The 14,570-nt window shown below is 43.4% G+C and overlaps 1 protein-coding gene across 1 annotated transcript in view; it reads right to left on the bottom strand.

Moving 5' to 3' along the window:
• SLC39A8 (solute carrier family 39 member 8) overlaps positions 1-14,052 on the bottom strand; it is a 72,335-nt gene extending 58,283 nt beyond the window's left edge. The window contains exons 1-2 of the mRNA XM_060147114.1: positions 13,966-14,052; positions 13,050-13,522 (exon numbers count right to left, since the gene is read on the bottom strand). Of these exons, the coding sequence (XP_060003097.1) occupies positions 13,050-13,268 (219 nt within the window). The 5' untranslated portion in view covers positions 13,269-13,522; positions 13,966-14,052. The remainder of the gene's footprint in view (positions 1-13,049; positions 13,523-13,965) is intronic.
• Positions 14,053-14,570: the final 518 nt, after the last annotated feature.

Genomic DNA, 14,570 nt, shown 5'->3' on the forward strand with positions numbered 1-14,570 from the left:
TAAAGTTGGATAAATATGGGGGGTAAGGGTAGGTACTGCAGGGCCTTAAATACCAGGCAAGAAGTTTAGATTTTATTCTAACAGTAATTAGAAGCCATTTGAAGATGGTGAAATGATCAGATTCACGTACTTGGGATATAAATCTGGCAGCAATGTGAAAGATAGGACACGGGGCAGCACGGAATGCCATGGGCAGCATAACACCAGGCACAAACAGAATGCAAGATCTGTATCTAATTAAATCTCACAACAATCCCATAAAGTAGATAAAATGATCCCCCCTACACTAAAGAGAACACTGGAATTTAGAGATATTAAGTAAGCAGTATTTAAGCTACTGTGACACGACTTATGCGCGTTTGAAATGGGAAGTAGAGATAGAGAGGACTGAAGAATAACATCCCGTGTTTCAGCTTAGTCAGCGGAGTGGATGGTGACACTGATCAATGAGACTGACAAGACAGGATTACAATAAGTCCTCTACATACGAACCTTCAAGTTGCGAACTTTCAAAGATGCGAAAGTGCATTCGCATGTCCAATCACATAAGTTAGTTCACGTGTCTGGCGTACATTGTCATGTGCGTGCATCCTCTACAAGTGGCTGTGCTTTTGTGTACTTTACTGTACAGTACTGTATAGAATACAGTGGTACAGTATCCTTATTTCAAGCCCAGGATGTCCAGAAGCAAGCATAAAAGCAGCAGTGATGTAGCTGGTGCTGCTAAGAAGCGCCAAGCGATGACGATGGAAACAAAAGTGAAAATAATTGAGAGAGTGGAGTGAGGCTACAAGATGGTAGATGTCGCGCATTCTAATAACACTGAACTCCCTGCTGTGCAACACAAGGAGCTTACTAATGAAGACCTGACGGAACTGGAGGCCCAGAGAAAGGACAAAGAGAGATGAGAGGAAGAAGTAACTGAAGAACCGAAGAGATTCACAACACGGGAAATGGGAAGGGGACTTTCTTTATTTGAGGAGGCACTGTTAGTTTTTAAGGCACAGGACCCAAATTTAGAATGGTGCACAAAGGTTGCAGCAGCCGTTCAAAATGCAATCCAGTGCTACCATGTCATCAATGAGGAGAAAAAAAGAGCTACTACCCAGACATCACTGGATCGCTTTTTCAAGAGGGTAGATAGAATTGAATCCAACAGGGAACCAGAACCTGTGGCCTCAGTGTCAGGCGTGAGTGAAATTGCAGCTTGCCCTCCATCTCCTGTTGCTGACGATCCTTCAGCTCTACCATCTCCCACCTCCTCTCTCTCCTCCAGTCAGTGACTCTTCTTGCCTGTTCACTGGATGCCAGCCCCTGATGCCAGCTGTTGTACTGTACTACTGTATTTTTCAAGGTACTGTAAGATTAAAAATGTTTTCTTTATTTTGTGTGTTTGTTGGTTTTTTTATGTATTATTTGTGTGAAAAGTATACTATATAGCCGATTGTGTTACTTGGGTACCTAGGCTAACTCTATTGGACTTACGAACAAATCAGACTTACAAACGTGCTCCTGGAATAGTACTCATTTGTATGTAGGGGACTTACTGTACCAGAAGGTGTTGATGGAGAAAGGATGGAGTTGATGAGTTCCATTTGGGACAGGTTTAGACCTGCTGAGTTGGAGAGGGGAGAGAGTTAGACATCAGTCGGCAACCAGGATGTGCATGGCTAAGCCTCAGGAGAGAAATGTGAACCAAGCCAACCTAAGCAGAAAGCACCCACAGACAGGTGATAACTGCAGCCAGAGGAGCGAATGAGGTTGCACAGAGAGAGTGTGCAAAATCAGAAGGAAGAGTGCTTAGGATAGAACCCCAAGGAACACTGATATTTAAAGGATGAGCAAAAGACACTGAAATTGAAAAGAAGCAGCCAGAGAGGTAAGAAAACCAAACCAAGGTAGACACAGCTGTGGGCAAGGAGAGGATGTGTGTCAAGTAGGATGTGTTCAACACTGTTGAAATTAACACAGAGGTAAAGCCTGAGAATCTCTCATTGTATTTAGCAATAAGAAGGTCTGGGTGACGTCCTATAGAGCAATTTTAAGGAAGTATTGGGGACAGAGCCATACCGCAATGTGCTGAGCAGTGTCTGGAAGGTGAGAAAATGGAATAGACTTCATACATGTCCACCACCCAGTTATATAAAGAAAGTAACGCACGAAGACCATGGGATATTCAGGGGATTCATAGCACAGGGGCCACGCTAAGGCAGCACCTGCCTAAAACCAGCACAATGGAGAAGAACTGAGGATTCAAAATTGGCACCTCTGTTCTCCCAGTCAAATTTGGGCACCTGGTGACTTCCGCCAAAGACTTCTTTGTGCCTCAGTTTCTGGGGAAACTGCTATGTCCCAATTCTCTCACACAACACTGTTTGGAGTATCAAATGTCAATGATCAGGAAATAACATTGCAAGGTTGAAAAATAGCTTGTGAAGACATTAATAATCTTGTTTTAGAGCTAAACCTCACTATTGCAGAGACAGCTCCAGCAGGAAAAATAGTAATAATAATTTTTTTTTCTTGTTTTCCTGAAACAAAAGAAATCTCAGCAGAAAATACCTTCCTGCTTTCAATGATTGTACTGTTCCCAGTGGCTTCAGGAAACTAGCATCAGTTCTACTCTGACACCGAGGCACTTGGATGACATCTGAGGCACTAAGATTTTTGGAAAATAAACCAGCCCCTCCGTGGGAGGATATTCTTCGGTATATGTGGAGCAACGGTGGAGAGACAGCCTGGGTTTTGAAGTCTAGTCACTCTGGACTGGAATCCTCACTCTGCCACTTCTGAGCTATGACTCTGAGGGAGGTATTCAACCTCGCTGAGACTGGGTTTCCTCATGGGAATACCTAGAGTACTCACCCTGTGAGATTAAGAGGCTTAATGGGATGGTATATAAGAAGGTACTGAGCACAATGCCTGGTACATGATAAGTACTCCATAAATGTTAACTATCACTACTATTAGGATAGGACCTGCTCCCTCTGCTGGAGTGAAGGTCCTACCTGAACATTTACTTAAAGGGCATTCATCCCAAGATTAGGGACAGAGCCAGTGTCTAGACTTTCTCAAAAGATGTGTAGGTAAAGTAACCAAAGAATATACGTGAATTCTGAGATCCCTGCTCCTAAAGAAAACTGCAGGGCATCATGATTTGATATTCAAACTCAAGTACCTGGTATCATCAGTGGGGTGCATCCCTTAACAGAAGGGTCCATGTGTTTTCTAGCATATGTGTTCAATATTCATTTAAGGCAGGATCTGTTACTCAACTCAGAATCGTCTTACTGATTTTACCTCTCTCTTTTTAAGTTTGGACTAACTTCTCTTTCCCTGTCCCTGTCCCTGACTTATCATAGTCAGACCAAAGTGGCTCCTGTCCTCTTACCTGCCTCCCAACTAATAAGGTCACAGCTGAATGTGGAGGACCCTGGGTTCTTCTGGCCTGCAAAACCCATACAGAGGTCCTGAGGTAAATCTAAATTTAAAAGCACAATTACAGGGCTTCCCTGGTGGCGCAGTGGTTGAGAGTCCGCCTGCCAATGCAGGGGACACGGGTTCGTGCCCCGGTCTGGGAAGATCCCACATGCCGCGGAGCGGCTGGGCCCGTGAGCCACGGCCGCTGAGCCTGCGCGTCCGGAGCCTGTTGCTCCGCAACGGGAGAGGCCACAACAGTGAGAGGCCCGCGTACCGCAAAAAAAAAAAAAAAAAAAAAAAAAAAGCACAATTACATCAATTTCTACAAGTATAATATGGATTTCCAATCATTCACATTTCAGTATTGATGTAAAATTTGGACAAAAATAATAAAACAAAGCCAACTCCTAAATATAGCCTCAGAAGTCCTCTGGGAGGACCTAAGGTTTACATTTTCAGGAGTTCACATTTTTCAGGAGTTTATTACTAGTGCTTGATGAAAGGGAGGAAGAGACAAATGGTAAAAGCCTTTCTCAAGATGAGTCACCACTGAAACCAAAGTCACTGGACTGATGTATTTCTCACTGAACTTTTTATTTCATTAATCCTTACTGTCTTTTTATAGCCTTGCTTTCCTCAAAGTTGAGTAACCCTAAGGTGCTCAGGCCTCCAGTGAAAGACAATTTTGTTAAGGGTAGTTAAGCTATTGTTAAGCTATATCAACTAATACAGTATTATAATATAATAACTATGCATTGAGCATACAGTTTGAGCCAGGCATGATGCTAAGTATTTTACATGCATTGTCTTTCTTGTTATTATTTTTTTAAGTAATACAGGTAATGGGAAAAAACAGATTGTTTGAGTTACTACATGTAATACACATAGTAGTAAATATAGAAGTGCCTAAAATACAGCGATACTCAGTAATTATTATTATTGTTCTTATATTTTCGTTCACAACCATCCTATGAGTAAGGTTCATTTTTTCAATTCAAAGACGTGAAAACTGAGGATTAAAGAGGCTAAGTCATTTGTCTGTGATTCCCAGCTAATAAGTGATTAGAATTTCAGCACAGGTCTGTTTAAACCCCAAGGACAAATTGTTAACCATTATGTTGTATTCCTACTACAGTTAGAGACCTAAGAAGCCCATTGAATATACCAATGACAAGTGTATTATTTTTGAATAGGTTCAAAAATAGAACTAAAACAGAACTAAAGTCTTAGAGGCCTTATCAATGCTCACTTGGTTTTTTTATTTCTCTAACTATTTAGTTAAGTATAAAAAAAGTCAAGGTATTAAATATTTGGACTTCAAAGGCATAATACTACTTTTCAGGTTAACACCTTTGATCTAGATTCACAGATTTTTGTTTTTGTTCTCCTTAAGCTTCAGGCCAAGAAAAACAACAGAGGACTTTTGGAAGGAGACAGAAACCAAACTAAACAAGGCTCCATTCTGAAGATTTTCTATGTTCCCACATCCCATCATCACAAAGGTAATTCAGTGATAGTTTCATTTCTTTATAAAATAAACCTCAAGGCCCGGCAAACCCATTTGGCTCCTGAAACAGACAACTGGGAATAGTTTGAGAATAAATTAATTAGTTTCAATTACAAACAGGAATCCTACCATCATCTGAAGTTGGAAATGGGAACACTCTCTGAAAACTACAAGTGTCTTAGGTTGTCTAGAGTTTAGTAACATTCTTTTTTTTTAAATAAATTGCATTGTAAATGATCCTAATATTAACTGTGTGCACTTAGTAATATGGACCGTCGCTTGAGGACATGCCACTGTGAATCCAAATAACTGGCAAACTCTTGTTACCAATCACATCAGGCTACCCTCATTAGGGGGTTGCTTTTCTTTACCCTGAGGAATGCCATTCCTTCTCAACTTCAGGCCTGTTTTCCATGCCTATTTACATTCCTATTTTCCTCCCCCGACCTCTACTACCACCAAAAGAAATTTAACATAGAGGTTTCAAATGTATATTGAATTTAAAGAAAAAACTCTTAAACTGCAGTCATAGTTGAGAAGCAATGGGTTCTTATGATGGGGAAAAGAAGTCCCTGACCATCAACATCTCCCAATGTGGACATCACCTGGAAACAGAGAGATGGTGTGAACCATGGAAAGCATAGAAGCTGAAAATCTCCCACCCAGCTACTCTACTTTGAATATCTCTAGAGAGAAATAAAGATCTATCTCAATGAAGGGGAAAAGTTTACCACTCCCTCTCCTGGTAACTGTGTGAGAGCTCAAACTCCCATCTAGCAGCAATGAGATTCTAAGAGTTAGTAATTCTGTTAGAGTTAGTACTCTGTTAGGGTTAGTAATTCTGTTAAAGTAATCTGCTCACCTACTCTTCCCTCATTGCTTCAACTCATTCCCTAGCACCAATGCACAGTCCGCTTTCTCCAGTGTTGTGCAGTCAGCAATGCAGCTGCTTCACAGGCATGAAGAAGGAGGACTTACAGGATTAAGAGGAGCAAACTATTATGTATAAAATAAGCTACAAGGATGTATTGTACAACACAGGAAATACAGCCAATATTTTATAATAACTATAAATAGAGTATAATCTTTAAAAGTTGTGAATCACTGTATTGTACACCTGTAACTTATATAATATTGCACATCAACTATACGTCAATTAAAAAAGAAAAAAGAGGGGCTTCCCTGGTGGCACAGTGGTTGAGAGTCCGCCTGCCAATGCAGGGAACACGAGTTCATGCCCCGGTCTGGGAAGATCCCACATGCTGCAGAGCGGCTAGGCCCGTGAGCCATGGCCGCTGAGCCTGCGCGTCCGGAGCCTGTGCTCCGCAACGGGAGAGGCCACGGCAGTGAGAGGCCCGCGTACCGCAAAAAAAAAAAAAAAAAAAGAAAAGAAAAAAGATAATTAACACGTTAAAAAAAAAACAACAAAAAACAGGATTATCTGCCAGAGAGAAGATGGCAGAATTTTTTTTTTTAAAAAAGGAGGACTGGGCTTCCCTGGTGGCGCAGTGGTTGAGAGTCCGCCTGCTGATGCAGGGGACACGGGTTCGTGCCCCGGTCCGGGAAGATCCCACATGCCGCGGAGCGGCTGGGCCCGTGAGCCATGGCCGCTGAGCCTGCGCGTCTGGAGCCTGTGCTCCGCAACGGGAGAGGCCACAACAGTGAGAAGCCCACGTACCGCAAAAAAAAAAAAAAAAAAAAAAAAAAAAAAAAAGGAGGACTTACATTCTAAACTGCCTGAAGAGAGAGTGAATTCATTGGCAGAATTCTTCTAGAGTAAAAGTGAGAACAGGACTGAAAAATTTAACACTAGACATGGATGTTTCTCCCATTACCTGCAGTCTATCCATAGAAGAAAGAAGAAGCTGATTAATATGGCTTTCTCCAGGAAAACTTCTGAAACTCAGAATTAGGAAAACTATTCTTGCCAAAATATTTTCTCCAAGAAAAATTCATTATATAAGAAAGAATTAAAGACATTTTCATTCTATAAAAGAGAATTCATGTAACCCACAAGAAAATTCCTCTTGTGATTAATAGCACAGACACATTTGGCACAAGCAGATGTTCATCCAGTAAGTATTTTAAAAACCAAAACAAACAAGCAAAATCCTCCAAAAGGAGAATTGACTGACTTGTAACTCCTCCACAAGGTGTTTCCCAGAAGCCTCCCACAGAACATGGCTCCCAAAAGTATTTGTTTGGCAATTAATCGCCCACAGCCTAGTGATACGTCTTGTAATATTTCTTTCAGTGATTACTTAACTACTGAAGTTTTGCCTTGCATACTTTTCACAAGTTTCCACCTTCTTTCTTTTTTTTTTTTTTTTTTGCGGTACGCGGGCTTCTCACTGTTGTGGTCTCTCCCGTTGCGAAGCACAGGCTCCGGATGCGCAGGCTCAGCGGCCATGGCTCACGGGCCCAGCCGCTCCGCGGCATGTGGGATCCTTCCGGACCAGGGCACGAACCGGCGTCCCCTGCATCGGCAGGCGGACTCCCAACCACTGCGCCACCAGGGAAGCCCTCCACCTTATTTCTTAATTAGATTATAAGCTCTCTGAGGACAAGGACCTGTTATCATCATTGTAGTTTCTGTAGTCTTAATACTGTTCCCTTAACATGACTAAGCAATGGAGCTACATAAGCGATTGATGATTTGTAACTTCTACTCATAGATCAAAATCTGAGATTAACAGTTGCCCTGGCTAGGGAGAGTATGATTTTCTAAACTATAATTCAAAAAATCCACTCTAGGATTTAGGACTGCCTGAGGTTTTACCACTTCCTGTGTGATTTTGGTCAAGTACTTAATCTCTCAGCATCACATATTTCTCATGTGTAAAATTAAGTTAATAATGGTATCTGTATCACAGGATTGTTGTGATTTTGAAATGCGTTAATACAGATAAAGTGGTTAAGAGTTATGTCGCACAGGAAAAATCCAATAAATCCTAGATATAATTATGTTATGGACAAAAGGGTCTATGTGACTCCTAGGGTAGTGGGTAAAGATGCAAGTTTGGGAGTTAGAGATGGAAAGAATGAAGGGTATTTTCTCATATGGGTCCCAGTCATCCCTGGCACGAAAGCAAACTAAGCTCTTGACGTCACAGTTAAATGAATTATGAGTGTCTCTCATTTTCCTAAAACCTTCTGGAAACAATGATCACACTGTACACAGTCAACTTAAATGAGAGTGATATAATATATCAAAATAGATCCACTGTCTTGAAGGAAAAGCCACCGGAGACCTAAGCACAACCTGGCCCTTCGGTCCGGCCTTTCCTGCCAGTTTCTCACCTGAACGAGCAGGTTGGAAGGCATTCCTAGAAGATTTACCCCCCCATTTCTCAGAATATAAAGGAAAAAAAAAAAAAAAAAAAAGAGGGAGAGAGATGCTCTTTCTCCCCTCCTTCCATGATCAGTGCTTCCCAGAACCTCCCTCATCTAATGCACCGTTAACCCCCCAACCCAAGAAAAAGTACACTGAGCAACAACAAGCTATGCGCACAACATGCATGTAATGACCACACACATACACCCCTTCTGTTTGCTACAGACAGCTAGCCTGGCCATCCATTGAAATAAGCCAAGAGTTACCTCACTGCCTCTCCCTCTGGCATCCTTGGGCCATAAACTAATGAAAGGAAAGATCTAACAATAGTTAAATGACTGACTGCTACAGGCAAAAGACTGAAGTAGAAAATATCTACCTTTGGGGCTTTTGCCTACTCTTCAGTCACGGCTGCTCTTCCAGAAGAAGGCAGAGCTTTTATGTACCTCCTGACGGCCTCCAGGATCAAGCAATCATTACATCTCCTACAAACCACTGCAGTTTCCTCCTCAGCTCCTCTCTGGACCCACTCCGACACTTTCCACACCCTCATGCAGATGAATTTTCCAAAAACACAAGCCTGATCCCATTCCATTGTCTCTGAAATTCTTTAATCAGACATATCCTTCTATCGTGCATTATAGTTACGCGTGCACATGTCATACGTCTACCTATTAACTGTAAAGTCATGTGAGGGCTCAAACTGCCTTACTCATATTAAACCATCTTCACTCATTCATTCAAAAATATATATAATGAATACATGTTATGTACCAGGCACTACACTAGCCCCTAGAGAGATGAGTCAGATCAATCCCTTCAATCTGTTCAAAATCATATTGGGTGTGTGTGTTGGGGTCGAGGAGAAGCCATATAAACAGAAATTTATAATATGTATAAAATTATGTCCATATTATAATTGCAATATACAATATGTTATGATTTCATAGGCACCAATTAATATAGGGTCACATAAAAAGGGGCTCCTACTAAACCCCTGAGCAGGCTGAGAAAGGCTTCTCGGAAGAAGTCATGTCTAAACTGATACCTAAAACATAAGCACACATATATGGCGAACCAGGAACTACCGGCAGTCCATGAAGACTGGAATAATAGCAAAGGATAAAGCTTGAGAAATATACAGGAATCAGATCATAAAAAGGCTTAAGCCACATTAAAGTGTTTAAAGTTTATCTTGAAGGCATTTAATTGTTTTAATAAAATGAGCAATATGATTAGATTTGTACTTTTAAGGGACCACTCTAATCAGAGTATAGTAGTTATTTGAAATATTTGTTGAACACATGAATAGCTAAGTGTCGTTAGCATAATAAAAAATTTCAAGAATTCAAAAAGACAGCAAATCAGTGGTGGTTGTGATGCCCCAGAAAGGTTTTATGGAGTTTAGCTGGGTTTTTTTAAAATTTAAGATTTTGATAGGGCAATTCAAGGAAAAATAGGACATTGCAGTTGGAAACAGGAAGGGTGCAAGGAAGATGATGAGGTAGAAAAGTGGTTGAGTAGAAGTATAAGTGATTTCATAGAAGAATGAATAATTTAATTGAGTGAGTGCTAGGTCTGGGCAGGCAGCTTAACGTCTCAGGGTCAACCTTGCGGTGCAGAGCCTCAGAAGTCAGCCTTCAGATTTAGATTTCACCAGCCAAGAGACAGTTCATGGAGGAGATCTGAAAGAAGAGAGGCATACTCCAAGTATTGCTTTAGGAAGATTGAAGGTGAATTGAAAGGGATTTAAAAACAAAGTTCAGGCAACCTGTGAAAGAAAAAAAGAAGATGCGCTGCAGGATACGTATCAAATGAAAAAATAAAGTTAGGAGAGAGAAGCAAAAGTCTTAAGGTTGAGTGATGGTGGGAAACAAAGGTTGCCGCACATGCCAACCTGCCACACCCACACCCACATCTCCATCACGCCCACTAAGCCTCCTCAGGAGACTGAGTTATTTAAATGGAGCCATTTCCACTGCAGCTTAGTGTGATCATTTAGAGGTGAGGTGTTCTGAAGGAGAAATTAAGAGAAAAGACCACTTGGAGAATGAGAAAGGAACATCTGAACAAACAAAAGGTGGCACTGAGCCCATTCTTAAATCCCCTAAATTAATCACTCAGGGCATTCACTCAGCTGGGGCTTCCCTTTGTATTTTAGAAACTCCCTGAGATACAGCAGACTTACACTCAGTCATGGGCCCCAGAGACCCCTTTAGATAAAAGAACTCCCTCCTCTCACTTGTTTGGGTTGCTTCTTCTACCTGCTCTTTGTACCCTCAGAAACCATAAGAAGCAAAACAGTAAACTCAGTTATTCTATTGTTTCCAGTTTGAACTCAGGTCACTTTGATATCCCAAAGCAACAAGTTATTTTAATAGTACTTAAGGACACTGAAAAAATACTAGAAGACCTTCCAAAATTGTCTCAATTTTTAGTACAATAGTCCTATTACATGGGAAAAGCTGACCTAAGCCCTCATCCAAAGGAACAATGTCATCTGTAAACAGATATCATAGAAGATTCAATAAATCCCTGGCCCAAAGAAATTAATTCTATCTTTTCAACCTTCTGCAAAGTCAGAAAATCAAGCTTTTCACATATATTATTATTCTACTTTGCTGCAGGTAAGGAAACTAAAATTGCATTCTTTAAGGTATGGAGATATTAACAGCCCTAAATTTTCCTCCAAACTGGATGACTTCCTACTGGAGCAGAAATAAATGTCAGCAAATTAATAGATTCTTCTGGAATGGCATTTCATTCGACACCATTTAACTGATGATTGGTGTTTTCATTAGGACTTTTTAGAACATCCAACAGATGTTCGCTAGGTCTGATTAAGTGATAAATTTTCCACGGCTTCCCTTTATTTCCAAACCATGGGCTTTTTCCCATCTCTTTTTGATGCCCACAGAGGCCATAATGAGGGTAGTTAAATATGCAAACAGAAGAGTGAGAAACAAGGTGTCAACATACTTATAATTTACCTACTGAGGTGTCCTACTTACTCATAAACTGGGACTCATACTGCTAATAAACTTAAGCAATTTTCCTAAATTATTTAGGTATATTTTCCGGTGTCTTTGCCAAGGCGTGGCTCAGCGGTCTACTGTCCCTTCATAATTCATCAACACCTCCAGACATTGCGTGGCTCAGCGGTCTTTTGTTCCTTTATAATTCATCAACACCTCCAGACATTGCAACATAAGGAGATAATTTAAGTCAAAACAATGTGTGGGCTACAGATACGCAGCTGCAAGTCAAGTCCCCAAGCTTCTTTCCAAGCATATGACCGCCCCTACTCCTACCTAGAAATGCTTTAGTCAGGTCAGCTGTTTCCCCCACTTGAAGAGACTGCAGCTCGACAGAAAATACTTAGGAAGTTGTTTGCTTTATTTTCTAAAATATCAGTATAACATGGGGTCATTTCAGTTTTTCCAATGTATCATTTTTTAGACATTGAACCAACTGTAATGCCATGCCAGAACTGGATCTATAGTTTACTAAAGAACATGCATAAGCGGACCACAAAACCCTTCTAGATCAAAGGGAGGTCACTTTGATCCCTCATGGCATCAGAGCCTTATACTTCTTGAATATTGCATGTTTTAAATGAGGTAAGATATTTCTAACAAAAAGAATGCCAAACTATAATGTTATTAACAAGGAATTTATCTGATTAAAGTTTCCCTAACTGTAATCTAAGGTCAAATACATCGGGAAATGCTAGATTTCCAAGAGTGGAGTATAGTATGCAGCATTTCCCAAGCATCTTGGACCACAAAAACTTTTTGTAACACAAACTAATATCACACAGAAGTGACAATACAGAAAATACTGAACACTGCCATTCATCATCAGTTGTCACTGGAACCAGAGCAGAAGGAAAAAAAAAAATCAAAGCACTGAGTAAACAGTTTTTTAAAAGTAGAGAGAAGTTTGGGGGAGGATGCCAAAAGCACACTTCGCTTACTTCACAATTTTAAGAAATAATCATAGAATATTTATGACGGAAATAACGAAGAATCTATAATATCATCCTTTTTGCAGTTTACTAGCAGGTATGGTCTTAATTGCTCCTAGGTAACTCATGGTGACCCTTAAATTTTAGGAATTACCAAATGCCTGTATAATACTGTGAATATGTCCTAAGATAGGTTTGTTTGTTCGTTTTTGAATGAATGAATGAAAATTCGAATCAAACCCTTGACCTGACAGATGACTAAAAGCTATGGCTTTAAACCCAGTTCGACCCACCGACTGGATGCTTGATCTTGGTCTCAGGGCCCCCCTCGGCCTCCCTATCTCTATACAGTAGGCCCTTCAGACCCAAATGCCTCGGGTAACGTACACCAGAAAGACACAACTACATTACATCTCGATAGCAGTCGTTACCCACCGAGCTACTGTTAACGAGGGTGGCCTGTGAGCCACTGTCTCTGCCGGGAAGACTTCACGACGCCATTCCTATCTAAAACGCCATTCCTATCTAAGATGCTTCCCGCTCTCGACTACTTCATAAACTTTTGCATAAAACCTTATAACCACAAGCGTCTGAGGACTCAGTTCATCGGGCATAAAACTGCAATTTCTGGCTTCCTCGTCACCGCCAGCACTTTAACCCCGGCCAGAGAGCCAGGTCTAGTGAAAAGCAGGACCCGCCTCACACTGGAGAAACGTAACGAAATTCTTTCTCCAGCACTTTTCCCGATTAAACAGCGTTCCTGGGCAAATGGACGTCTCCGGAAACCCCGGCGGGGAAGGGCGGCCGGGCCCGCGCCCTACCTGGTTGAAGTGCAGCTGCCCGGGCTCGGGGTCGCCCTCCACAGGGGCGGCTCCCAGCTGCTCCAACAAGCGCCCGAGCTGCGCCGCCGACAGGCTCAGGTTCGCGCCGAACACGCTCAGCACATCCTCGCTGAAGGCGAGCGCGGGCCCCGCCGCCTCCCCTCCGAGGCCGGCGGCCGCCAGGAGCAAGAGCCCAGCCACCGCCCGGCCCGGGGCCATCCTGGCCGGGGCTGCCCCTCGCGGGCCTGAAACGGACTGGAGCGCACAGGGAAGCGCCGGGCGCACCCGAGTCGGTGCCCAAGGGCGCGGGTCAGGCGTCGGCGCCGGTCCGAGTCAGCGGTGGCGCGGGGCGCCCTTGGTCCTCCGCCGCCTTCGAAAGAGCAGCAGCCCGCGACCTGCCGGGCATTGAAGTGGCGGTGCCGCTGGGGGTGGGGAGCGATAGACAGAGCGGGCCCCCGGGCCTCCTGGAGAGCCTGAGATAAAGAGGACAAAGGGGGACAGAGATAAAGGCCACCCGGCTACCGCCGGCCGTCCCCGGGAGCACTGCGAGGCCGGAGCCCTCGAACGCCCGGCCGGGCATGGGGCCAACTGCCCCGGAGCCGGGTTCGCAAACGTCCCAGGATTAGCGTGCAGTGTGATGACACATGCTCTTTCCGGATAGAAAGCCCTACACCGCGCCACTTCTTAGGAAGAACTTAAAGTACATGGGCTGTAGAACCCCACCTCCTCTTCTTTCTTTCTGCTTAATTCCCTCACAGCAAACTTAGAAGGGGTGAGACGTGTAGCCCCCAGGAAGCTGCAGGAAATGGCCCCTCCGGTGTCCTGGGGTTTGAGTGTCTAAACGGGACCCTCCCTCTCCCAGATCTCTTCTCTGCAATGGCAAGCTAGTAGGTTAGCTAGCCTGCTAAGCTCTCACCTCGTCTGTTTGTTTCTCCGTCTGTTTATGTCCACGTGAGTCAGTCTCTCTCTCTCTCTCTCTCTCTCTCTCTCTCTCTCTCTCTCACTATCCCAGGCAAGCCCGCTGTGAAACTCCGAGATCCTGCCCTGCGCTCTTTACTGATAACTGGAGGCTCTGTCCCCGCCTCCCTGCAGCACGTGGTGACACATTCTCCGGCCTGAACTCCCGCGCGCGTCCACGCCGGGGCGCACAGCCTCTGGCCGTCTCTCTTGGCTGCCGTGGCGCATTCCCACCCTCGGCAGAGCCAGCTCCCCGCCGTCCCCCCTGGGGGTTACCTGAATGCCACCTCCTGGTCCGTATTCCTAGCCTCCTTTCTGGTCTCGATGGTCTCTTTGTTAGCTTGTTGAAACCAACTTCCTGGAATAGAGTCTGGAACCCTTTGCATTGTCTAAGAGATTAGCAGGAATTGGTTTTTTGTCTTACTTAACATCAGGAGAAAAGGGAAACCAAATCTGTAGCGGTGGTGGCGAGCTCTCTGAGCCGGCACTGCTCAAGCCGGCCCTTCCTGACGCCGCAAGGGATATCCGCAGATCAGAATGAATGTTTGTTTGTTCAGATGAGGG

The sequence above is a fragment of the Lagenorhynchus albirostris genome, chromosome 4 (assembly GCF_949774975.1).
Source record: "Lagenorhynchus albirostris chromosome 4, mLagAlb1.1, whole genome shotgun sequence".
NCBI classification, from domain to species: Eukaryota; Metazoa; Chordata; class Mammalia; order Artiodactyla; family Delphinidae; genus Lagenorhynchus; species Lagenorhynchus albirostris.